Source organism: Xiphophorus maculatus, chromosome 3, assembly GCF_002775205.1.
Source record: "Xiphophorus maculatus strain JP 163 A chromosome 3, X_maculatus-5.0-male, whole genome shotgun sequence".
In the NCBI taxonomy this organism is placed as follows: Eukaryota; Metazoa; Chordata; class Actinopteri; order Cyprinodontiformes; family Poeciliidae; genus Xiphophorus; species Xiphophorus maculatus.
Genome location: NC_036445.1, coordinates 28,027,021 through 28,053,099, shown reverse-complemented (window position 1 = coordinate 28,053,099; position 26,079 = coordinate 28,027,021). Strand labels below are relative to the sequence as shown.

At 39.3% G+C, this 26,079-nt stretch overlaps 1 protein-coding gene across 48 annotated transcripts in view; it reads right to left on the bottom strand.

The window, feature by feature from the left end:
• rims2 (regulating synaptic membrane exocytosis 2) overlaps nucleotides 1–26,079 on the bottom strand; it is a 157,397-nt gene that overhangs the window by 12,717 nt on the left and 118,601 nt on the right. For 30 of the 48 annotated variants that reach the window (XM_023330850.1, XM_023330855.1, XM_023330840.1 and 27 more), the window contains 4 exons: nucleotides 22,931–22,963; nucleotides 19,444–19,544; nucleotides 15,609–15,775; nucleotides 6,808–7,052 (listed from right to left, as the gene is read on the bottom strand). The exons of 12 other annotated variants lie outside the window; for them this stretch is intronic. In XM_023330850.1, coding sequence (XP_023186618.1) covers nucleotides 6,808–7,052; nucleotides 15,609–15,775; nucleotides 19,444–19,544; nucleotides 22,931–22,963 — 546 coding nt within the window. Of the gene's footprint in view, nucleotides 1–6,807; nucleotides 7,053–14,696; nucleotides 14,916–15,608; nucleotides 15,776–19,443; nucleotides 19,545–22,930; nucleotides 22,964–26,079 lie in introns of all 48 variants that reach the window. 6 more of the 48 variants (XM_023330845.1, XM_023330838.1, XM_023330871.1 and 3 more) reach the window with 3 other exon arrangements.

Below are 26,079 nucleotides of genomic sequence, written 5' to 3'. Positions count from 1 at the left end.
GAGCCGAGGCAAACAAACACAAAAGAGCACTTAGGCGCCCATAAACCAGGATACCCAAGAGTGAGCGCGCAGAGTTGTGAAGCGCTCTCTTCTCTCAGTTTACATTCTTCGTGGTGCTCATGATGCAGACCAGTCCTGCAGTCTGGAGATGCAGTTTCCCCGGCTTCGTCTAACTCAGATATGATGACAATTAGTACGGGAACAAAATTCGGTAACCAAATAAGGCACAGAGCTACGTTACAGACGGCGCTATAATTAGCAGTCCCCTCAGCACATAGTAAAGTCAAACTGACGTATTATAGGTCAAAATTCTGGTAGTATTACGTAGTAGAACTGGTGTAGCAAAGACACACTTATGTACGTCCATTATTAGGATGATTAAAATCTTTGCTGCTTAACAAGATGCTGCATCAATGGAGTTGCATCAAGAAATCGTCAAGAATAAAATGACTTTCAGTTTGTTCAACAATAAGCCGGACAGATTATAAACCAGCGAAGACGCGAAACCTAAAGTACAACCAGTACAAAGTGGTGTTGGAAAAAAAACAGTCAAAGGAAGCACAGAAATCTAAGAAATAATTTAAAAGGAAACTCTTTTTAAATTATATGTTGAGTTATGACTGGGGTTTATACAGTCTGTGAGAGAGTGAGACTTTATGAAGCTAACAGGAAGGCTAACTGAAATACAGCTAAAGTGTACATCTCTGTTTTTGCCCTTTTGAGCTTTCAACCTGTGTCTATAATGGAACATGCAATATCTGGATGTGTTAGCATCCTTTTGTAAATGTTAGGTAATCTTAGCTAGCATTTCTAAAATACTCTCAGACTTTAGGAATTCTAGCCACATTGTTGATGTGCTAACTGCACTAGCTACCACAACCATAGGATAAACCTATTTCCTGCTCTCTCCCAAACTGTGCAACCTCATTTTTTCTCCAAATGCCAAGTTTTGATTTACCAATGCCCTCATGTTTAAAACATTTAATACTTTTCTTATATCTTCCACTTTTAGAGAGAAAAAAGAGGCAAAAGAGTTACAAAAACTGGAGATTGTGCACCATCGTTGGATCTCTAATAGTCATAACTTGTATGGGAATCTTCTACCCAAGGGAATTAATTTGAAAGTAATAGACTTGTAAGAGCTTTGCAGTAACTTGCAGCTCAAGTTGAGCAGGCTTGTCATAAACTAGGTTATTCTCTGGCTTTTCTCTCAGCTGAGAACATTCAGACCTTCAGCGGATGTTCTGAGGTAAAACAGACATTTGGGTGTTAACTTCAGAAGATGTTGGAACGGGCCGGCTCTTGGCTGCCTTGCTCCTCTCACAGTAACACATACTGAAATTCTAACAGATGGAGATATCACAGGGGAATGACATGGGATCTGAGTACTGCCTAACCTTAGGAAAAGACAAAGAAAAATATGATACAAACCGCTGACATCAAGCCAGCTGATATCTTTCATGAGAAAACACGTCGTCACCATAACACGACAGCTTATAAAGAAAAAGAAAAAAAAGAGGAAATGTATCTTAACCAGTTTCGTGGGAAGCGGAAGCGTCAAACTCATGGTTTATGATTAGCCTCACCACGGTATTTTTCTACTCAATGTCTCATCAGACTTCCTCTGTGACATCAGAGCTCCCGACGTCTTCGCCGCAGTCCAAAGAGGTAGTCCATACTGTATTTTTAGCAGCAGCTAAAAAAAATATCTAAAAATGCAGCCTGGAAGTTTATTTGTAGATTTTGGGGAAAAAAGGAAACGTGTCGCATTTGAATGCAAGATGTATTGTGCATGTTTTATTTGTATTAGCTAATTTGAATGTGGTAATTCATTTAGAGAAGCTGAAGACCATACAGTTGTAGTATGGATATGGCATTAATAGCTGTGCTTGGATGAACCCAGAAAGGACAGTGTATCATAATAACTGTTAGGAAAAAGTCAAAAACTTGTTTTTTCACTATTAGTGACAGAGGAGAAGAAAGGACCAAACAGCAATCCAAAGGTTAATATGCACAACCTGTCCGTGTATCAAAAACACAGAATCTAACTTTTAAAAAGGCTAAATTAGAAAGATGGAGTTACTATATTCTGTGTAACACACAGCAATGAAGGCGGCTTCAATCACCACGACTGAATGTGAATATGATGCTTATATTAAGAAGAAGTAAATGATGAGGAATTTGTGGTCCAGGTCACCTAAGTTCATCTTACAACTGTACAAATACAATATGCAGTAGTGGGCACCGCTAACGAAAGCTACGCTAAAGCATAAAGCCCCATACCAACATGATATTTAGTGGAAACTAATGCACGGTGGGTATCAAACATGTTGAGAAAATTTATCCTGAAAATTTATTTAGGGGTAGCTAAGTGCGCTTAATGTTTTCAAAGTTAGCTTTAGCTCATGTGTTTAGCTAAAGCGCTAAGCACTTTGGAAACATTAATACCTGAAACCAAGCGTGGAAAACAACGGTAAACAGATCCTGACACTGTAGTGGTTTATTACACTTTAATAATTAAACTTGAATGATTCAACATAATCTATTCAGTATTTTCCAACACCTGTTTGGTTTCAATCTAGAAGGAAAATGGGAAAATGGGAAACTACCACAAGGGAAGCAGCGTTACTTCCCAGCCCCTGCAGGATACATGTGTTTAGGTAGGGAGTAAAGATATGCAAAAATCACAGTTCCATATCTATTTTGAATTTCGAGTCATGTTTCTGTACATTTTCAGTTTGCTTCAATCAAGAGATTCAAATAAAAAGTGGCACTAATAGAGCTGACCATAGACTGTTTTATTATTATTATTTTTGTTTATAATAAGCAATAACTGGTTGAACGCTGCAGGCAGCTGGATATGGACTGCAGCTGATTTTTCTACAGAACCTTTGATGTTTACGCACAGCCTTACATTGATTCACGTGAGCAATCAGCTGAGTGCAAAGCAAACTTCAGACCTTATTGCTGTTGCAAAAATTTGTACGTTGACATGCGGATGTGGTTCGGCCCACATTCCTTTCTCCACTGATGCTGCATGAAAACCCTAAAAGTTGCCAGTAAACAGAGTTTAATGGCAGCTGGGAGTCCTCTAACGCTGCATTGCCCACTTGGTTCCCTGCGGAAATATTCTGCCTGTGTTCAGGTATAAAACAACGCTGTATTTGTTTGGTCCATGTGCTTACCAAACCGACTGGGCTGTATGAATACTTTTGGTCTGGCTAGATGTTCCGTCGCACCACCATATTTAGGCCATCACACAAGTGGCTTACTGGAGAGCTCAGCCTGATTAACGACTCTCCTGTGAATTAATTTAATAGTCAAGAAACGAGGACAGGAGCAGATAAGGAATTAAAAGGTGAAATACACAAAAGCGAGGTTAGACTATAAGTGAATAAACGAATGGACAATAAAAGAAAAGCATAGGGGGTGGGGAGAGGTAAGAAGTAGCAGGATAAGCAACCTTGTATCTAAAACCATAAAGGTGATGAGTGAAATCATGTTGCCGAGTTGTGGTCATGCAGGACCCGGAGATCTGCACGTCTGCTGCAGCTCTGAAGCAGAACAACCAGCAGCCTCAGCAAGCAGAGAAGCTGCTGAGATGGCACCAAACTCAACACTAAACATAAATCACCACAGCCAGACGCTCAGAGTTCAGCTATTTTTTGCTCGTCTAAAAACAGCCTCACATACAAGTTTAAAGGTCCAAAACTAAGTGGCGTTAGCAAAAGAGAACTGGGACAATGAGGAACTGCAAAGTTCCTAACTTTTCCTACCAATGAGATTTAGTCTTTCTAAGCAATTAGAAATGAGCAATAACATTTCTTATGTTTGTGTATAGAAAAACATTATCTCTTTGCAGACAGCTGTTTCAATTATGCTACTAAATATGTTTTTCATGAAGTGATATGAAAAAAATCTCTCGTTTTAAAATCAGTCTAAGTGTTGAAAATCTATTTAAAAATCCAATGCAAGTTGCAAAAAAAAAAAAAAAACCAGAAAAGCATCCAGTTATTCATGCTGTAGTTTGCACAACAACAAAAAAGCCTCACACAATAATAGTAATTCTATTCATAGCTTCATAGTAAAGATTTTTCCATTAACATGGTTCCTTATAGTAAAGTCCATTCAAATGTCAACTCAACTTATATTTTTATTGGCTCTTTTTGTGCAAGAAATTCAAGGTAAATGAGCAAGGACAAATGGCTTTATGTTGAATTAATTTACCCGCTTAATGACTCAGGATCCACTTGATTGTATTGTATGATTGTATCCACTTTGTATTGATGAAGAGCTTTCGTTTCAACAACGGTATCCAACATTTAAGATTCGATACCTGCAGTTTTCACAGCAGACACAAATCCAGTTATTACCACCAGCACTACATACATAAAGGATTATCACGTCATTAGCTCTGAAGAAGTCTGAAGTGCTTGGAATAACCAGACATCCTCCTCTCTGCAAGCATCACAGCTAGATTCTGTCCAGCAGGCCATGAGGTCAGTCATCCAAACTGTCAACCACCGAACAACATCAGCTAACCTTTTTTATCCAGCTGTCAGGTAGCATCGTGTCATCTATGTAACATAAATATTCCAACAACTTGATATGGCAGAGTGACAGGTTCCTCGACCTGTTCTGTGATCAATTTTGTCTTACAACTGCTAGGTATTTTCTCTCTTTTTTTTTTTTAAAGAAAGTACCTAAACTGCAAAGTTCACAAGTGCTGGATAAACTACTTGCATGTTCTGTTTTTATTTTCCATGTCATCATCTTCCTAAAACATTGGCAAAATCCCCCCCCCTCTCCAAAAGATGATTTAGGCAACAGAAAAACAATCAAAAACACTTTTGGCATAGAATAACTTTGACCATTAGTTTTGGAAGCTGATGATGTTTAAATAGTTCAGACACAAAGAAATATATTTTCATATAAAATGTGGCCAATAGCGCCACGAGGGAGTTTAGTCCAATCAGAGATTCTGACACATTCAGCCATTCTCTGTAGCTTGCAGCGTTATGGGAAATCTGGGGATCGTTTCAATGGAATACTAAGAACTTTGGTACAGATCATTCAAAAACGATTGAAACGAATTTTGGTATCTGATGGAGATGACCCTAAAATGTATAAATATGTGCTTTATCTGCTTCAAACAAGAAATTTGCTATCAGCATCAAACCCAAGGTTGTTGTTTTTTTCACAAAAAGCTGAAATAAAAAAAAAAAAACTAAGCAAATCAAAAAGACAGTCCAGAGCTTCAAAACGTGTACTCGCTGTTCCAGGTGATCACCGGGAACCACGTCCATTAAACTAAGTTGTGTATGAGAAAGCTGGATTTATGCTGCCTCACTGAACTGCTCAAACCTCACCGGCAAACACTGCTGGGGGAAAAAATAAAAAAAATCCACCATGTTTTGAAGGACCAATGAAGCGGAAGCCGAGCCATTCAGAACAAGTAGGGCGAAGGGCAACCTGGACATGTTCCTGTTAAAACTGATCTCAGTCACTCTGAGGGACTGAGATGCGCTCTCTCCGTCCTGTGCGCCGAGAAGGAACCCAGTGAAATATTGATAGCTCTGGGAGATTCATATTGCAGGGAGAGGAGAATGTGTCCACGTGCGGTTTTGTTGGATCTGAAAGCTCCTCATAAAAAGTATTGGCCACACAAACGTCAGAGCCCTGCTGGTGACCGCTGCTGTACCGTTAGCAGGCGACAACAAAAGCCTCCACTGTCTCTTCGCCGCTCGTCGGAAACAACGCGCTTGAAAACTTGAAAACCGCTACAATAAAACCGACGAGATTACCAAGTTGCTTGCCCACAGAGGCTGTGTGCCGTTTACTTCATGAGACGGGGAACAGCGCCGTGCCACGTGAGCGCAGCGCCTCGCTGTCTCGCTCATCCTTCCTGAGTGAGACAGCTCAGGAAGGATGAGCCGTCCTTCCTGAGGACAGCTCAGGAAGGACGGCGACTGTGTGCAGAGAGCACACAGTTGTCTCGCCATCCGTCTATCATGCTTTTCCGGTAAATCTGGATAAAATGCGCCACTGTGTAGAAGTAATTGTCAAAAATCTTGTCACGGTGGAGAGGAATTAGCTCTTCGCAGCAATCACATCGGGAGATGAGCTGCATAAATACTAAGAAAGATCCCTGCGCGCCACCTGCGAGACTTTACGTCAACCTCAGTGGAGCATCCGGTGGTGTAACTGATTTATTGTAAATTATTGCTGAAGGCCTTTAAAAACAGACATGCAAAAAAGAAGAGAAAAGGCATTGCATCTATTCCGATTAAGAAAACGTGCATTTCTGTAGAAAAATCTAAGCACCCATATCCATAAATGTACATGGAAACTAAGAACCAACAATCTGCATATAGTCACATGTTGCACTACAAAATGTTTTCCACTATTGAACATTGAAAATCCTCCCCACCCCCCCAAAAAAGAAGCGCTAAAAAGAAAGAAAAGCAACAAGCGGTTTTATTAGGAAAGAGTAAAAAACACTGAAGAAAGGAGAGGGAAAGCAGATCTGCAGAGGCTCAATAAATCAGAGGATTATCATTGTAAAATAAGAGAACCGCATCCAGGACAACATTCACCTAGAAGGGAAGAGAGAAACCTTGAAAGTAAAACATGGAGTGGTTAGACGTTACGGTTCTTAATGGCACCAAAGCCCTGGGATTGAAAAAGTGGAGGAAACAAAAGAACTTAGAAAGGAGTAAATAAGATTCATCACAGACAAGACACACAAATAAGCAAACAGAATGCAGTACGACCGGACAGGAAGGTTAGTGGAAGTGAGCTCCCTACCTGTTTGGCTGAGCTGCGAGGTGCTCCGGCTCTTGCGTGACATGCCAACCATGGCCTGCATTTTGGCACCAATGCTGGAGCGCCTCTTCTTGTCGTCGGTGCCTACCGTGCTGACCGCCGTGTCCGACTGACTGCCGTCCGTCTTCTCCAGGTTGCACATGTCACCGCTGATGCTTGTGCTCTTGGTCATGTTCACCCCACCGGATGTGCCCATCTGCCTGTTTTTCATTTTGGATGCAAAGTCACTGTCAGCCACCGCCATTGACACGGCAACGGGGGGGGGAGGAGGTAAAGGCGAAGACAAAAGAAGGAGGGACAGGAGAACGGAGGACAGACGAGGAGATGTGGAAGGACAGGTGAGGGGAGGCGAAGGGAGGAGAGGATGGAGGTGGGAAGGGCGGAGGATGGGACAAGGAGTGGGGTGAGAAGAAGAGAAGGACAGAGTTCAGGTATAGAGATTCATGACTTACAGGATAGTTAAGGATTTTAGGAGACTCTGTTGCACATTCCACTGACTACATGCAATAAAAAACCAACTACGACTGAGTCTCCTGCTTCCAAACCTGAATCTGAAAGTGCAAGTCTATTGCAAAATGAATGAATCGGCAGGTTTAATCGCAATGCTTTTGTTTTTACGTAGAACAACGTACCTATCGCGGCCGAAAAGCGAACACTGAGCACAGAAGACAAGTTGCCTTTCCTCAGCTGAACTATTTTGCTGCTCTTGTCGTTTGGAATAATGTAGGCCAGAGTCCAAATTAAAGTCTTATTTTAGCTCTGCCAGTGAAATTATCTTTAAGAGACAAATTACATTCTGGATCATGTGCTCTTAATAGGATGAGGTCCATGTAACTCCCCTAGGGTACCGTTCATTAATTAATTACTGACCTCCGTCACGTAACGGGATTATGGAGACAATTTATGGAGAGACATGCTGTTGAACATCTAGGAAGTGATTTTATTACCCGTTTCTGACGGTGGTTTTTTAAACATCAGGCCTCGTGATGTCGAGGTTTCTATACGATAAAGTTTATAAGGTTAAACTCCTCGCTGGTTTGAGTGATTCAAAAATCCACTGGATATTTGCAAAGTGATCTCAGTGCGATTGAAATGTTTACTATTTTATTCTATCTTTTTAAGTATAAAACTCTACTTGTTTTTATTACCTAATGTGTTGTTGAAAGCATCTCACACAGTGCTACCGATGGTTTTATTCGATGCTTCCACTACCAGTTTTGGTTCTGTCAGGTTTCAAACATTTATTGGGAATTGTGGGAGTGAAGCTTCAAACATAAAAATGTGCTGCTTCACAAACATGACAGTTATAATGCTGCCTCTTTCATTTATCAAATACAGTGCAGAAGAAAAGCATTCACCCACAAGTTTTGATGTATTTTATTGATGTTTAATTTCATTGACCAGCGCCAGCTAGTGCATTCTGTGATTTTTTTAACTAGCAGAAACTTGAAGTGTGTGATATTTTTATGACATTATTATTATTATCCTCCGTCTCATTTCTTTTGCACGTTTTATTGCAGGATTGCTCCATTAATTCAACTCTGACCAGCTTCTCAGTCCTTGATGAATGAATCCCTACAGCATGATGCTGCCACCACCATGTTCCATTAGGGGGATGATATGTTAAAGGGGCAGTATTGTGTAATTTCTGGGCACATAACGCTATTTTATAGCATAATAAAAATGCTGTTACCGTCAGTTGTTATAAAAATGTTACATATATCAAAATTGACTTTGCCTTGAAATTGGGCCTCTGTTTCTTTAAAAACTTTTGGAAACTCCGCCTTCAGAAAGTCATCACAACATGGCTCCTCTACTAAGCCTTTAACGACATTTTTACCAGTGTTGGACTGAGAAGCAGCTTGTATGAGCAGAAAGAATTTCTTAAAGAGTCCAAGCAACACTCCAAGTATAATTTTTGATAATGGAATAACGTTATGATGTAAAGCTCAAAAAAGTCAATTTTACATAATACTGCCCCTTTAAGAGTCATGTGCAATGTTAGTCTTTTTTTCATCTGGGCTAAAACATTTTGGACCGTACTCTCTGTTTTTAAATAATCTGTTTAGCATTTCTTCGTAAATTTAAAACGAGATTGCTTTAGATTCTGGTCAACCTAATCAGATAACTTCGAAAGGGAATTGATCAATTCAAATCTAATTTAGAGTTGTTAGAGTAAAGGGGAAAAATAGGTATTCAAGCCACACTTTTCAGATTTTATTTAAAAATAGTTTGTGAAAACCAACTCACAATTATGTCCTATCTTTTTCCAAATAAAGTACAAATGATCAAAGTTTTTGCTGCAAGACGACAAAATGCGAAAAATTGCTAAAGTATAAAAACTTTTTTAAAATCTTCCCTTTAATGCATCAAAAGTAAAATTCACAGTAAAGACACACAGATTACAGTACTGGTAAACATCCAGATTACTGATGCATGATGTTACTCTGGACTTGACGCCTGAGTAAACAGAATGGCCCGCTCCAGCAGAACCTCGTCTCTTTACTGTCTCACCCGTCTCCTAACAGGTTCCGGCCCAGAGTCTCACACACACAGACACACACACACACACGCTGTATAAGTGTGTCTGCGTAGAAAAGTGGGACTGTGGCACCAGAGAACGGTGTGTGCCTCATCATGCAGATTGCTCACCAGGCCAAGATGTTCCCCGGCCAAACAAAGCGTGGCCATATGATTTCTGTTCTCTACGGTCAGACCGGCCTGCTGTACATAAATATGAATAATCCCACATTAGAAAATCTCGCTCTAAGATGTAAAGATGAAAATTGTATTAGAAAAATATCAGTTTGAAGATAACTTTTTGCAGGTGATTTATTTATTTTTGTCCTGTGAACAACAATAAGTGATTTGTGGAAGGCATTTATTTATGTTTTTCTAAACACCTTTGGACTCATAAAATGCAAGTCTGTCATGATTTTTTTGTCGTTCCAAACAGCCAAAAGCAGTCATCCTCTTTACCTCAGATAAGAGACAAATTACTATTAAGATGATCTATTAAATCTAAGAAATGCTAGGATTTTACATGTGGTTTAAAACTGCTTCTGGGACAATTCATTAGTCCTTAAAAACAGTGAAAACGGCATTAGCTTGAAGCGTCAGGCGCACATTAGTTTCTCTCTACAGGGGAAGAAGAGCTCTTGGTCTGAAAACAAATAGAGTTGATTACAGAGAACAGGCGTGTTTAATGTGCAAAAGACGCACAACGTGACCTTAATACACAAATTATGAGTCATCAGTAAATGTAGAGTCTAGCTTGTGGCAATCTTTACGCCACCTGACTGAGCTTTTCTGGTTTTTCCTCGACACTGGCAGCAGAGCGCTAAGCTAGCTTCACGTTGGGATGTCATGTGATTGCTTTTCAATTTAAAAAAAAATTATTATTATTTTGACCCGGCTACTAGCTTTCAAAGTGTTCCCTGCTTCTAAAGCTGGGAACACAGGAGCAGGATATTTATGTTTTATCTGCGTGAAATTAGCCGGAACAAAAGTTAAAGCTCGTGGTACGAGCAAAAGTATCAAAGAGTCGTATCAAAACAGCGAAGCAAACTGCTGAGCATGAAAACAGCAGGATGTCCACAGAGGTGAGCTCAGGGTGGTCTGTAGATGTATGTGACGAGTTAGATTCAGTGAAGACCAGAATTATTCATACTGGGATATTTAGGCTGAAATTATTTTTCTTTTTTTTTTACAAACATGTTTGTTCTGATTGAGGATCCGTGCAGGAAGTTAAAGATTCGACTGAAATGGACGAGGCTTTCCTTGCAACAAGTGGCTAGTAATTATAAAACAAGTTTGACCACTGAAATATCAATAAAGATGTTGATATGATTGTTGAGAAGGGTAAACGTAATTATCAACATGCATTATTTTTAAGAAAATGAAATAATAAAACAGACACTGGTATTCATTCTATGTTTCCTATGATTCCTCTGAACCAAAACAAGGTTTTTGGTTGATGAAAGTTGATCATCATTTTGGGCTGAATGATGATCAATGTGTATGTGTTTTAGCCAAGTTTTAGTCAGAGAATAAATCTTTTTGTCTCAACCCAGAAGCATTCAGTGCTGTATAACTCTTATAGCAGGTCATGAAGCATGAAACTAAAAGTTCCGGAGAAATTATTTCAGATCTGATTTTCTTGTCATCACGTTGGAATCTGTGTGCTTTTTATTTATTTATTTATTTATTTTTTACATCATAATCTGTCCCACAGAAGAAAATAACTCCATCCTCTTTTTGCACAATTGCATCTTTGTGTGTTTTTAATCCTAAAACTACAAATAAAATTGTGTTTCTTTAAAAATGACATCAAGTTCGTCTAAAATTATAACTTGTCTTTTTCAAAAAGTCATGTGACACTCGCGGTTCTAAACGGGTTTTATTTGGCTTCTTCGTGATGTAAAGGTCGCAGTCTGGAAAATCTGAAAGGTGTGGTGTGCATTTTTATGCAAACCTCTTTATTAGATGCCCCTAAATAAAATCCACAGCGATCCAATCAGAAGTTACCTAAAAGGAGTCCATTCACATCCAAGTGACCTACATACATGATACTGAAAACTGACAAGGCCGGTGATCCTGGCCAGCAGCAGGCTGTGGGAATGTTTTCCATCAGCAGAAACACAGAAGCTAATCAGAGTGAATGGAAATATACATGAAGCTAAATATAAGACAACCTTAGAAGAAAACCTGTTAGAAGATGCAAAAGAGTGGAGACTGAGGTGGAAGTTGACTTTCAGCAGAATATTGACCTAAGGAAAGTAAGCCTATTTAGGTGTGACATTAGCTGCATTTCCATTGACCCTATAACTGCGCAACTTTACATTTACAATAAATCTGCTTAATGGAACCATGGAAATTTTTTAAAAAGCTCTTGTTTTTTGATAAAAAGTTGATGAGGTGTTTTTTTGACCGTATCAAAATTAGTTTGTTCCACAAAACGGCAAGGAAACACTCTTTTCGCATCACACGAGTCACATGATCAACAATAGCTCCCATATTTATATTTATACACAATATCTATATCTCTTGCTATAACCCCTTATAGTCCATACATACATAGTCTTGTACATCTGTAAATAAATATTTATATCTCGTAGAGCACTTCTGGATAGATGCAAACTACATCTCGTTGCTTGTACTTGTGACAGTGCAATGACAATAAAGTTGAATTCTATTCTATTCTAATTGGATGCTGCCACTGGCTCAAACCACGAAGAAGACGACAACAGGAAGTGGTTGGCAGATGACAGAGCTGCATGTTTTCTATTGACTTTTTGGATAAACAAATTACTCATGTGTGATTTTAATCGTGTTTCCTATTAAATAGAAATTGTTTTTTGTTTTTTTTTAACATTAGCGGGATATTGACAAAGTTTTGCCCACATTTGTAAAGGGTCACTGACCCAGTCAAAGTTCAGACACAAATCTAATTGGGAGTCAGTGGTAAGACATGAAAAATGCAGTTCACACTCAATCCAGTCTGGTTGAATCTCAGCTATTTTGTGAAGAATTGGAATAATTTCATCTGGAAGAGACAGACTTCTAAAGGCTTGCAGCAGTGAAAGCAGATCTGCAGCCTCGACTGAGGAGGGCTGAATACAAAAATACATGTCAGGAAACCACTGACCCTTTTTTCTTTTACTTCAAAATAACGGTCTGCTTTGTGCTTATGTCACATAAAATAATTGCAACGTGTCAAAATGTGAAAAGGTCTAACGGGTAGGAGTACTTTGGCGAGGCGCTGTAGGCACACCGGCAGCTGTCATGGAAAAACCAACCACACAGTGGAACGAGTCATCAGGTCAGAACCAGTTCCTTCTCTGAAAGTGAATCCATTCAGTAACATTTTAACGTAAACCGTTCATGGCGTGTTGAGTGAGTCTGAGCAGAAAAGGTGCAGAGAGACAAACATCAAGTGATGAATGCAGTCTGACAGACAACACATGGATGCGACATTGAAACACAGAGTAGCACGAACAGCAAGTCTTCATATTCTTTGCTTCAATCTGCAAACCAAATCATCCTGCTGAAGCGCTAAAAAAAACAACATCCAGAAACAATCTACACATCTGCAGATGCTTTCGGTTTTGCTCATTGAAGCGACTGTACGCCCTGCTGTAACGTTAACTGCACATGGCATTAATCCCAGCGCGATTTCTCTGCCTACCAAGGGGGCAGCTCTAATATCGGAGAGTGAGGCAGTAACCTGGATCCTGCTGTGAATTTAATTTGATGGTGAAGCGTCTTATTAGCGGCGCAAGCTAAGCTTTTCTTCTGCTCTGGGATTCGGAATCCGTTTCCTCCTGACATACTTTTCACAATTGCTATTCTGAAAGCGTTCGCAACCGAAGACATCGCCTCTCTCTCTCTCTCTCTCTCGTGGCCGCGCTAAAACGGTGCCAATTTAAATTTCATTTCAGCATGTTACAACCTAATCTCTGTGCACCAGTTTGAAATGAAAGCGATAGCTTTGTTCGGTTCTGCACGTGTTCCAGGTGAAAGTGCAATAAGTCCGTCACGTTTTTCCACCAAAAATTAGAATTATAATTTGAGGCCGTTTACGTGTTGCCTAGCAAAAGTGAACTATATGAGGTACTAAAAAATAAAGAAATAAATACTGGTTTCAAGAATGACATTTGAGAAACTTTAAGATAAAATAACTAATTAAAGTAATTAAAGGATCAGTAGCTTTGCTGTTTTTGTCTTGTAGGTGTTTATTGTTGCCAGGTTTTGTGTTTTCTTTATGTGGGTCTTCTCTGTTGCCTGTTATTTACCGTGATTGTTTTCAGTGACACAGATCCCATCTCCAGTTGCTATGTTACCATCTGCTCTCCATAAACTCATCACCTGACACTTAGATAATAAACCATCCTATCATACGGTGATGGTCACATTTATTGGCACTCCTAGTGAAGATGTGTTAACAGTGTTTAGGTTCGTAATCTCAGGTCACGAAGTTCAAGAAAAAAAGATCCGACCATTAAGTACATTTACACAGAGGGGAGAAACAAACAGTGTTTGTTTTATTCAAGGAAAACAAAACTATTTTTTAATTTAGGATTCACTCTTTACTGATTGGATATTTAACATTTAATGATCTGAGTATTAAGAAACATATTAGTAATACATAATTTCCAATTTAACCATGGCATACAGTTAATATGAGAGATACGTTCACTGTTTGCTTCAAACAATTATTCTTATAATATGTTTAAATTGATGGGTTTTTTTTTTTTTAATGGGATCATGCTACAGCAACAATTGATCCATTTATTTGATATTTATTTTTATAACCACATTCGTACTAGAGGTGCCAAAAAACATAGGTGGTAATGAATAGACTTGTTTTAGTTGTATTTACCCAGAATGCGCAAAAAAAACTTCCTGCTTTCGGAGCGGTCTCTGGTCTTCTTGGCTTGAACCGCACCAGAGTTCACTTCAACCGAACTGAGACCTAGATTTTTTAGGTCCGCATCAGAGTTTGATTGTGCGTTCACACCTCCCCAAACCAACCTGACCTTCCAATCAAACAAACTAGAGTCTGATTAAAGCAAAGTAAACAGGACTGGTGTGAATGCAACCTATATAACTTATACTCTTGCTGAAACAAAGATTTCAGGAAGGGAATTTGTTTCTTCCTTTCTTTGCCACACATTTTCTCTATCAAGTGGCATTGCTCCACTTTGAAAGTATTAGTAGGGATATCAGGGCCACAGTCACCATGTTGGGTAACGGGTGGAGAGCAGCACTGTACAGTTATAGGAACATGGAGACGTTAGTAGGCCAGAGGGGCTGCAGGTGCTTACTAAAGTTAGTAGCTATCTTTAACTAGGCCACTGCACATGTATTACCTGAGGTTAGTGTCTGAGGCACTCCTTTGGTGAAAGTCCTCTTCTTTATCCATCAAATCCTCCAGAAGCTCCTGGTTTCTGTCTATCTTACTGCCTGACTCTTTTCTCTCACCCTGCCTGACTCTTTCCTCTCTTCCCCTGTCTCCAGCCTCATCTTCCTCCTGCACCTCTCCTAACTGCTCATCCACTTCTCGTGAACGCCTTCTCGATTGCAACTGGCTGAAAACGGAGACAGATGCGAAGGCAACAGCACATGCAAAGCAGAAAGAAAATCAAAGAAAGCATGAACAACATAAAAACAACAAGAGATCCAGAGATGCAGTGCAATGAAATAAGCAAAATGATTGAAGAAGAAGAAAAAGAAAAAAAGGAAGAGCAAGCTTAGAGCAAAACACCATGCAAATGAATTTGGTTTCAGTCGCACTTGAGACAAGATTAAAAGATTTGGTGTAATTTCGTAACACTTTTGGGTCAGAGACTGCGCCACAGCATGACTAAGCAAAGTTCAAGAAGTTTGATTCTTGTGTCCTAAAAACACAGAATTACGAATAAACGCTGTATAAAAGAGTCAATTTCTCTTTTTGGGTTCAAATAGGTTCAACAGGAAAAAAACCCCAAAAACTTTCCCATTCCCGATTAACAACTTAACTTAACATCATCCGATTCTAATACGGATGATGAGCCTCTCTCTATTCACACAGCATCTTCACAAGATCTTTTGGTTTTGTTCTGGAGTATGAAGGTGGAAACTGGCTTGACACATGTCTTTCCCTTGATATTCTGGCTGATTTTTATTGAGTTTTTCATAAGAGTAATCATGTAATCTCGATGATTACATCGAGAGTAATCATTTATACCCTTGTATAAAAGCAGGACAGTGATTTCGTCTTGCTAACGCGGACGTGAGCTTACCGGATCTTGCGGTTTCCCTGCGGCCGTTCTGATTGGACAGATATGTAGCTCGTGCTGCTGAACCGAGAGGCGCTGCTGGTTCTCGACACAGCGGACACGTCGCTCACATCGCTGTCCGATGACTTGGCTGACAAGTTGTCAGAGCCCCGCGGGTCTCTGCCTGAGTGCTGCACACAAAGGAAAACAGATCATAAAAGGTATTTCATTAAAGCAAGGCATTTGGCGAACATTTGCAAACGACAGACTAGCATTAGCAAAAAAAAAAGAAAGATTATGATTGGAAAGTGCCAGTAATTTAACACAAACAATGAGTCTGTTATATGTTAAAACAGAGTCATTTAGGTAAATATTTAGTTAGTTCATATTTACAGTCAATCATGGAGTCATTTCAAACAGTAGCTCAAACAAAACTTAACATTTAAGTTGTCAGCTACACCAATCAGCTTGTCTACAGCTGTTAGCTCCGCCTACTGACCACTGAGGTGGAGAGATAAAATAAACTCAGTATGATGCAGCACACGTCTAATAAATAAACATGTACAATGAATACAAATATGCTTGGCAGTGTAAACCAGTCATTTCTACTAACTGAATCACTGAACTGTTCCTGTTTCAGGTCAGTTAGAATCACCAAAACTGTTTCTCTTTGCTAAATGCTTCAATAGTTATAGGGAATTTCAAAAACTTTCTTCAAAATCAGAAGTTTACATACATTTATTCTGCGTTTTGCAGAATTTTTGGCCAAGTTATTCAGTTTCAACAAACTCCTCGCAGTAATTTGGTTCATTTCTCCTGATGGAAGCGGTGAATTACTCCCATCTGTGCCCAAGCTTTACGTATTGAAATGTTACTTCAATGTTTTTCATAATGTTCCTTTCATCGCGATGTACTCACCAAAAATAAAGACATCAAAAATAGGCTCTGCTGTTACCTGTTGGGATGAGGATGGTGCTCTCACCCTTTTCTTTCCCCAAACATAAGAGTAATCATTGTATCTACGTATTTCCATTTTAGTTTCATCACATCATGAAGAAAGCACAGGGTCTTTGTCCTGAAGAGCTTTTACAATCAGGAATCTGGCTTTTGGAGTAATGACTTCTTTCTCTCTGAGAGGCTCTTGACCAAGTAGGAACCAATTCTAATGCGGATGATGAGCCTCTCTCTATTCACACAGCATCTTCACAAGATCTTTTGGTTTTGTCCTGGAATATGAAGGTGGAAACTGGCTTGACACATGTCTTTCCCTTGATATTCTGGCTGATTTTTATTGAGTTTTTCATCGTCATCCACTCGATCACACACGGCAGAAGTACGGCGTGTGTGAGACGTGCCTCCATTTAACTCAAATGGACCTATCACAAGCTTATGAAGCCACGTCATCATCACCTGAAATACAGCAACTGTAAACTTCCTACTTTGACGAAAGTCACAAAAATATTTCTATTTTCTCTTGCATTTAGAAAAGGGAAGTAGCTAAAAAGATACAATGGAAAAATAATATTTTCTGTTTTGTTGAAAGTATTTCATACATGAGTATTTGTTTAACAACGTATTGATTTACAGGTTGATTTCGATGTGTTGTTTTGTCCTGTTATAATCAATCAGCGGTGTGAATCTCCCGCCTGTTTGTTTTTATTGTCATTAGAAATAGTAAGAAAATACAAAGTTTGTGTTCCAGGGAGAACACTGAAAAGTGTAGCAGCCTTGCAATTTGAAAGTTTAGAACATACTTATTTGCACTACGCTTCTCGCTCCCAGCAGCAGACGTTCAGCTCAGCGTTCTGTGTGAGCTATAAATAGACAGCAGCAAGGTTGAAGAAACCTTTTCATACACTAGGTCAGAGTCAGGTTTTTGAAAAAGTGCAGATTTAACTTTTTCACAATCTGAGTAAGCACAATCTAAACTAACAAGAGACAAAAAGAAAATGTACTAATTCGTGGTTTCCTAGAGCGACAGAATGTTTTGGGATACATTAAATATTTCTTTTTGTTTACAAACCAGTCAAGTGGACCCTGTTACCGGCAATATTTCTCAATTCCTTCTAATGACATGTACACGAGGTTTATAGAATTACTGTTTTCTTTCTATCCAATAAAATGGTACATCAAAACCAGCTGCCATTAATTGGCTAATAGAGAATGCTTTGATTACGCCGCGGCTTCCTTGGAAGCTGGTCTGGAATGACACGCAGCCGGTTTGAATCAAGCTGTGTTTATGTTGTTCAGGGTCTGTTTACTGTAAGGGCGGCTGAGCTGAGTGTTACCGTTACTGCCCTGTTGCCCAATTGAGTCCAGCTTACTAGCAGGAAGAACATTGTTCTGTCAATGGGAGCTCTAGGAAAGCAAATAGTCAACAGACGAGAACGACTCACACCTGAATCTGCTTTTTATAGACTTGCGTTAGCATGCAGCTTCTGTCAGCTCAGTAGCTTTCATAGCACCGACATAAAAGGAGAGCAGAGCCAGAATCTTTGTCCTGGCCGCAGTGAGACAGCAGGCCAAGTTCCCTAAAAGTCTTCAGAGCCTTTTTCAGAGCAGAAAGGTAAACAACTGATTATGGAAACAGCTGGTGTCACATTCCCGAAAATGATAAGAGGAAGCTCTGGGCTGTGTGAGCTTTTATTTTTCCATCCCTGATTCCAAACTAATGTGTTAAACATCAAAGGGTTTTTGTTTGTGTTTAGTCTAGCGCGCGCAGAGCGACGGAGGAGTGTGTATTTAGCACATTGCCCTATGTTAGTCAAAGCAATCCACATAATAATATGCTGTAAGAATCTGTTCAAGTACCATAAAAAATTATTAATAACGTTCCTAAGTCTTTGCATTTTGCCATATTGCAACCGCAAAATTCAATTAATTTTATTGGGGTTTTATGTGACAGAACAACACAAATGAAGAAAAATAATTACTTAAAAAACTCACAAATAAAAACCTGAAAAGTGTGGCCTACCCATATGTATATTGTTTGGTTATGTCTCAACAAGCTTTGTAGATCCAAACATTTTTTACCTTCCCTCCTGCTAAAAAATGTGCAAATAACTGTGAGTTAACTATGGGCATCATGAGATTAATCACAAATAAATGCTTAATTTATTATATTTGCAGCTCTGGAAAAAATGAAGAGATCACTTTAAATGATCAGTTTCTCTGATTTTACTTTTTAGAGGTAAAATGAACATCGTTCTTTTATTCTTTCGACTACTGACAACATGTCTGTGAAATTCCAAGCAAAACTTTTGTATTTATTTGCAGAAAATGAGAAATGGTTAAAATAACAAAAAAGATGCAGTGCTTTCAGATCTCAAATAATGCGATGAAAATGAATTCATATTCACTTAGAAACAAAAATGCCAACACTCAGCAAGAGTTCAGAAATCGATATTTGGTGGAATAACCAGGAGGTACTAAAATGAAGAGCATTGGACTCTTCATTTTGTTTCCAGAGCTGTATATGTATTTATGCACTCCTTTGTGTGGGATCATGCAAAGTATCATATTGTGTTCAATCAATAAAAATTTGTATAAAATACTTTAAAGTTTGTGGCTGTAATGTGAAAAAATATTTTAAAAAAGTTCAAAGGGTTAATATTTATTATTCAACTTTCAGAGATATGTGGGGGGGAAATCTACAGGAACTAAAAGATTTTTGTGTCTGAAACAAAAATGCTCTAATAAGACATGAACCAAACAATGAGCAAGTTTGAATGTAGCTAAGTGGGTTAGCATCATGCTCGACAGCTTCCAGTGCTTGGCACACTGTGTGGCCTTTGGGCTGAATGAGAACCAGACACCAAGTGGATGTTTTCTGGAGTCCAGCGTCTGGGCGTGTCTGTACCTTGTGGTAGTCTTGTTCCAGTCTGGAGTCGGCGCTGGCTCCCTGCTTGTACATGTTCAACTTTAGTTTCATCTGCCTGGTCTTCTCCTCCATGTCCATACCTGAGCACAGAGACACATGCTGGTCAGCCAGGAAGTTGCTCTGAGGGAGGCGGGTCAGGTGAAAGGTCATTCCGTCGTGGTGAGAGACAAGCTTCTGGTGAGCCGTGATGAGACGAGTCAAAATGGAAAAAATGCATAATGGTTGACTGGATTCACACACACATTCAACCTGTTCCACCTGAGCTGCAGCATATTCAAACTAAAATATTAAAATGCTAAAGTATTTCACAAATATTGCTAGTTATTTCCCGTGTATTTGCAAATCTCCAACTTAAACCATTTGCACAAAGATTTTGCATATTTGCTCCTCCTCTGATATAAAAAAAAACTTTCTATATGTCAGGAGTAATTTAACAAACACATAAAAAATGTCTCATTTAGCTTAACCCAGCAATATCCTTAAACTGACGTTTGTTCCAATGTGCCTATTTATACTGCTGCTTGTGTTTTTATGGTCAAAATTCTTCTAAGGAGAATAAATTCACAGAAAAACCTCCCACAAACTACAAATGTCAATACAAAACTTCCCACCAGAACACCATCATCAATTGTTCAGTCCCAAAATATTCCTGGATCGAAAACAAATGCACAGCTACACCTCCACCTGCCCACTGCAGGCTTCGTCTCTGCAGCTGCACTGCATCATCCGATGGCATGATTCGATGAATGCAAACACACACATTGTGCCATGCACATGAGCAATGAGACTGAACATTCAGACACATACACACCGACAGAAAGATAAAAAGTAGAACAGATACGTTGAGATTGAGGTCTAATTAAAGGGAACTCGTCTCTCTGTTAATTTAATTCTCTATCATGTTTAGTAAGTATGTGCTTACTATCACTTTTCACACAACCCACAAAACAGGTTTTTAGCTTTTATCAGCTGACAGATGTAGAGAAACAAAGCCATCTGACTACAGATGATAACTGTGACTGTAGTTGACTGGTTGGATATAAAAACAACAACAAAGAAAACCTAAGTTTTACGGTCAGTGAACACACCATACCAAAGCGCTAACAACACTCGGTGTCAAAGTTGTTACCAAGGGAAGAAGAATCATAGTTAGCACAGAGGTGTAAAGAACCTACTCCAAAGAAAGCTGTGTTTTCATATTATTAGAACTGTTGCTTTGGAGCAAGAAGAGGATTGTGTGTTCAGACTGGAATTGGACCCACAACCTTTGCGTGTGGGACTGTCTCCCACATCAAAGCAGATGGCCATAAGGATGATTGGTCACTCTACACTGGAAACTAAATGGAACCGTGCATGGACATGTGGGTGTAGACGTATCGACACGTCTTTTGTATTATATTCAGACTGATGCTGTGTGAAAGCGGACTGGACATTCAGCAGGTAACAGGAAGGCTGAATGGAGCACAAGAGTGTTAAATCAGGAAATGTTTGCATGTTTTCTGGACTCATTAATGTGAATGTGAGGATCTACGTTCTCTACACAGGACAGACAGGAAGTGCTGTTGTAGTGATGCTAGCTGCGCTAACTGTACTTAACACTAAAACACTGTAATGAACTCAACTTAAAATAATTTTGTCTCTAGTTTACAGTGATGGATGTTGCCTGATTTCCAAGTAGGGCTGGGCAATCTGACTGTAAACATATCACAATATATTGGTTTTGTATCAGTCAGGATCGATAAATGTTTCTTATTTTTTTCTTTTAAATATTTCAAATACTCCCAAACTGATGATGTGACTTTTCCTGTTTTATCCAATTTCCTCTTGAGCTGTTGTACTCATTTTCTCCTTTCACTCCACGTCGTCGTTTTTGTATTTTTAAGCAGCTAAGTTAATGAGCAAGTGGTTGCTAGGTAACCAAAGAGTGAGTGAGTTAGTAGATGCCACCAATCTCGTTTAGTTCAGAGAGGTGGAGCAGCTAAAATCTCTCCTCTGCCTACATCCTGTAGAATGCTGAATCAGAGCTCAGTGAACTTATTGAAATTTCCATTGGTTGTATTATATATTGGTCATGTGTCTACCGCGATATATAAGCGGCATTGCATTGCAATGTTAGATACAGTAAACTGTGTCATTTTGGCTAAACATTTAAACTGCTATTACAATGTTAGTTTTGATTCATCTGATGAAATGTATTTCTCAAGGCTAATCTTTGCATTCATAGTTCTTTGTAAGATGTAAAAAGATTCTCATGTGTGAACAAATGATTCACATGAGAAATTTGAGACCAACATCAAAATAAACAACAAAAATCGTAGCAGCTTAAAGGTTTTTAAATGCCATCATCAAGCTACCGCCTAATTGTGTAAGAGAACAGGAAGCTTTTAGATAATTTCCCCAAACTTTTTAGATTTTCTCCAGATTTTGACATCTTACTAATTAATCCGACAAACATGCCTGGGAAAAATACAAACAAAAAATATACAAATAACTAAGGAGTAGCTTGTCAACTTTGTTTCTGGGTAGGACAGGGTCTTATAACAATAGCTGCATTTCCATTAACCCCAGAACTGCGTAAACTGAAATGACGGAAATAAATAACCTTAATGGAAACACACCAATATTCTTCAACAAATGTTTTCGCGCTAAAACGTTTTTGCGCTAGGATGAGGTAGTTTTTCAACCATATCAAAATAGAAGTATTTTGCAAATTTCACATGAGTCAACAGCCAGATGTTACTACTGGAGAAGATGACAAAGAAGACGACAGGAAGTAGTTGGAGGATGATGGTTTTGGGGGCGGGGGGTTTCAGACAATGTGGCTCCACAAGAGCTCTCTTAGTGTAACACAACTCATAAAAAGTTGTGTTGAATCCATAGCTCTTTTGTAAAATCAGCCACCACAATTTACCCAAAATGCAGCATACGTAGCCACTCCCATGTATAAGGAGCTTGTTGCTAAAACGCCTGGATAAGATGCAGATGTCTCCTCTGATGGCTGATAAATGATGGATGAATTATAAATATATCTCATGTCACCATTCACATTTGTCGCTGACATGATTGCTAATGACTCAGCGCCTGAGCAAGCTTATTCAAGTGTGATTTAAATTATATTTCTTATTTAATGGAAACTTGGCAAATGTGAAATTGTGTTTTTTCGACATCAGCAGAATATTGACAAGGATTTGCGCACATATGTAATGGAAACACAGCTAGTATCTGCTGTAAAGAAACAGCACTGGAAACACTTGCTATCATTGAGCCCAGAAAATAAAGTTACAGACGTGACAGAAGCTGGAAGCGCCATCTACAGGACAACTAAAAGAGTGCAAGAGAATGGAGTCAAGCAAAGCGCGGACAGAGTAGACGGCTGGGATGAGGGGAGGCGGATGGGGATCTGGGGAAGAGTAGGGGTGGGCGGGCAGGAAAGGAAGAGGAAGCAGCAGAAGAAGAAGGGACAGACCTGAGTTCGTCCAACTTGGTGAGTCCGTGTCTTCTGGGTTTACATCACAAAATGGACAGACAGAGGAGAGGAACATGGATGTAAGAAGATGCACAAAGGGTAAAAAAGGGAGGGGTGCCAAGTTGAAGAAGGGGCGTGTGCGTGTGTTTGTAGAGGGGTGGGTGACGCCATCATTGAATGTGTCAGGTTTGAAGGGTTAGAATGAGAGGGAAGTGGAGGAGGGTCGGGGAGGAAGATGGGGTTTGGGGTGGAGGGGGGGAGGGCACAACACAACACAACAACAATACAACACAACATTGACAAAACAGCAAACACAGAAGACACAAATAAAAATCATCACATTCTCCAACAACACACAAACTCCACCATGGGCATTGTGGGAAATCGAAACAGAGCAAGAAGGTGCAAGACTGGGAGAGGCTAAGACAGAGGCCGAGAGTTTAGTCATTAGAAACTGAAGAGGGGAAGGAAATCTGGGGGGGGGAGAGCTGAAACAGGAAAGAGATGTTAATGGATCAAACCTGACAAAAACTGGAGAGAGAGAGAGAGAAAGAGAGGAGAAGGAGTAAAGGAAGAAGTGGATGTCGCTTCTTGTGGGGAGAGACAGCCTGGAAAAGTAACAAAAAAGAAAAGAAAAACACAGCAGGAACCAAAGACACTGAGCAGCGAGCACACAAAAAGAAAAAACAGCCAACTCCTTCAGCTGGTGTCTTACCAGAAAGAAAAAGGGAAAAAGGGTGAAATTGGTAAAAATGTCACCTTGTAGCAAAGTAGAAGGCAGAAGTATGTGTTAAGATGTAAACACATTGACAAGCAGACGCATGCAGAAGTCAATCAGTTTGTTTCAGAAATTATGTTAAGCAACAGCAGTAAGTTCCTGCTCCAAGGCATTTCACTCTCTCTCTCGCTGATATATTTATGCGGAATTCATAATCATATTTTTCTTCCCCTTTACGTTATTAATAACTTTGCAGCCTGCTAGAACCGACTTTTTATCTCTACAAACTGAACTGAACCTTCCAGTTCACTAGCAGCAGTCATGACTCTGAAAACAGGAACCCCGTTAGCACGCAGGACGTTAGCACATGAGCTAGCAACGCTCCACATGTGTGACCGCTTCCCCTCAGAGTCGTTCTGACCCCTTAACCGCGCAACCTTCAATCCTGATCTGAAGCAGCGCTCACATCACAACTCATTTTTCAAACCACCGTCCAACAAAATTAGCATTTTGGTTCTTTAATACCCGATTAATGCCTTTCTAACGAAGTGGCGCATGAATAAAAAGGCAATCAGAGACAGGTGACTCATTAGCTTTCATCTCTTTGTGACGGCCAGCATCATCAAATTATATTCACTGGCAATAATGTGACATATAAAAAGATTGACTTTTTATATATCACTTAGGGACACAACAGTCAGTTACCTACATATTACAGACAGTATTCAGCTGATAGTACAGCATTCAGAACGCCCCACACACAAAGCCAACCAGGTAGCTGGTACATTTGATCACAAAATGCTTTTTTTCTGTGAGCTGACAGCACTGGCCTCTGTTGAACATGAAAAAAAATGCTAAAGAAAATTATTTATTTGATTTCATTTTAGGGGTCAAGCTTCTAAAACGGTACAAATGTTGTTTTTCACACTGTCAAATTGTATAAAATGGTATATTTATGCAACAACGTTAATTAAAAACCTTTTAGCTTTAGAAGCTTCGATGTCATTCATCATTCTCCTGCTTTGGTAAAAATGTTTCTACAATCTAAAAGACAGTGGGAGCATAAAGAACCAAATTCAATGGAATCTGGAGGACACATTACATTAGCAAAGAGGAAAAAGAGACTTAGTTCAAAGGTTAATGAAGATGGGATTCTTTGGAAGTACAATGCAGCATACACAGAACCTCAAGACAGGAGGATGTCACACAAATCCAGCATATGTAAATATGTAAATTTGATAGGTATTGTATTTACACTTAGAAACATGAAAGTCTTCTTTATTATGTTTGTTGGTGATATGTCTGTCTGAAATAAATTATCATTTCATTTTCATATCATTTTCCTATGATAATTATCATTGTCATAGGAAAACCGGAACAAAAGAGAAAAGCTATGCCTAATATGTCTTTAAATAAATTTTATGAAATGGAGCCAATAGTTGGTTTTATTCACACTGTGGAAACACACAAACACACACACCCACGCACACACATACAGATATTGAATTGATGTCCGTTAATGTTTCATTCATTTCCAAAGCCCAACTCTGACCTGAACATGAGAACAGGACTTCTTCCTATGGGGCCTGCAAAGGGGGCCCCATGAGGGGGAGTTGACCTTCATAATATACTATGTGTTGGAAAAACTGGCTTTACAAGGTGAGAAATACTAAAACACACACACACATGCACATGCACGTAAGAACAGTAAAAATTGTTTGTTGCTATTGTTTTACATTATGAGTACATGAACAGCAATAACATGCAGTACACCCTGTTCTCCAGCAGAGAACAGCACTTTAGAAGGATAAAATATAAAGCCCTATGCTTTAGATTTAATTATGTTACTGAATCTGAAAGTTAATAATTATAACAGCGATGTTTTCCTTAAAAGTGTGTCAAAAGAAAACGTCTAACACTAGTAACCCTTAGCAGAAGCTCCTGCATGTTTTACTGATCTATCATTTCTTTATTTTGCTAAACAACACACTGATGAACCTGCTTCAATATTCTGCTGAGATATTGCATTCTTTTCAGCGTGATTTGGCTGGACTATTGACACCATCATATGACTGACAATCCAAGCACTTTCACTATTTATCTAAGATTCATAACGTCATTTAAAGCAGGACACATTCACTCTCAAACCCACCAACCTGCGTCAGTGAGGGAGGGGTGTGGCTGAGACCCTCCGTCAGACAAAGAGCCATTCAGCCCTCGCTGCTGGTCCTCCCATGTCACCTCTATGGGAAATACACACACACTCACTGGAGGACAGAGAACCCCAGATTGTCTTGGAGAAAAGTATTTTTCGTATTTTATGTGAGGGAAAACTGTAGAACTGAGTTGTAACATGCCAAAGGATAAGTAAATAAAAAATAAACACCACGAGTAAGAAAGAGAAAGAGCAGAAAGCAGCGACTGTTTAAAG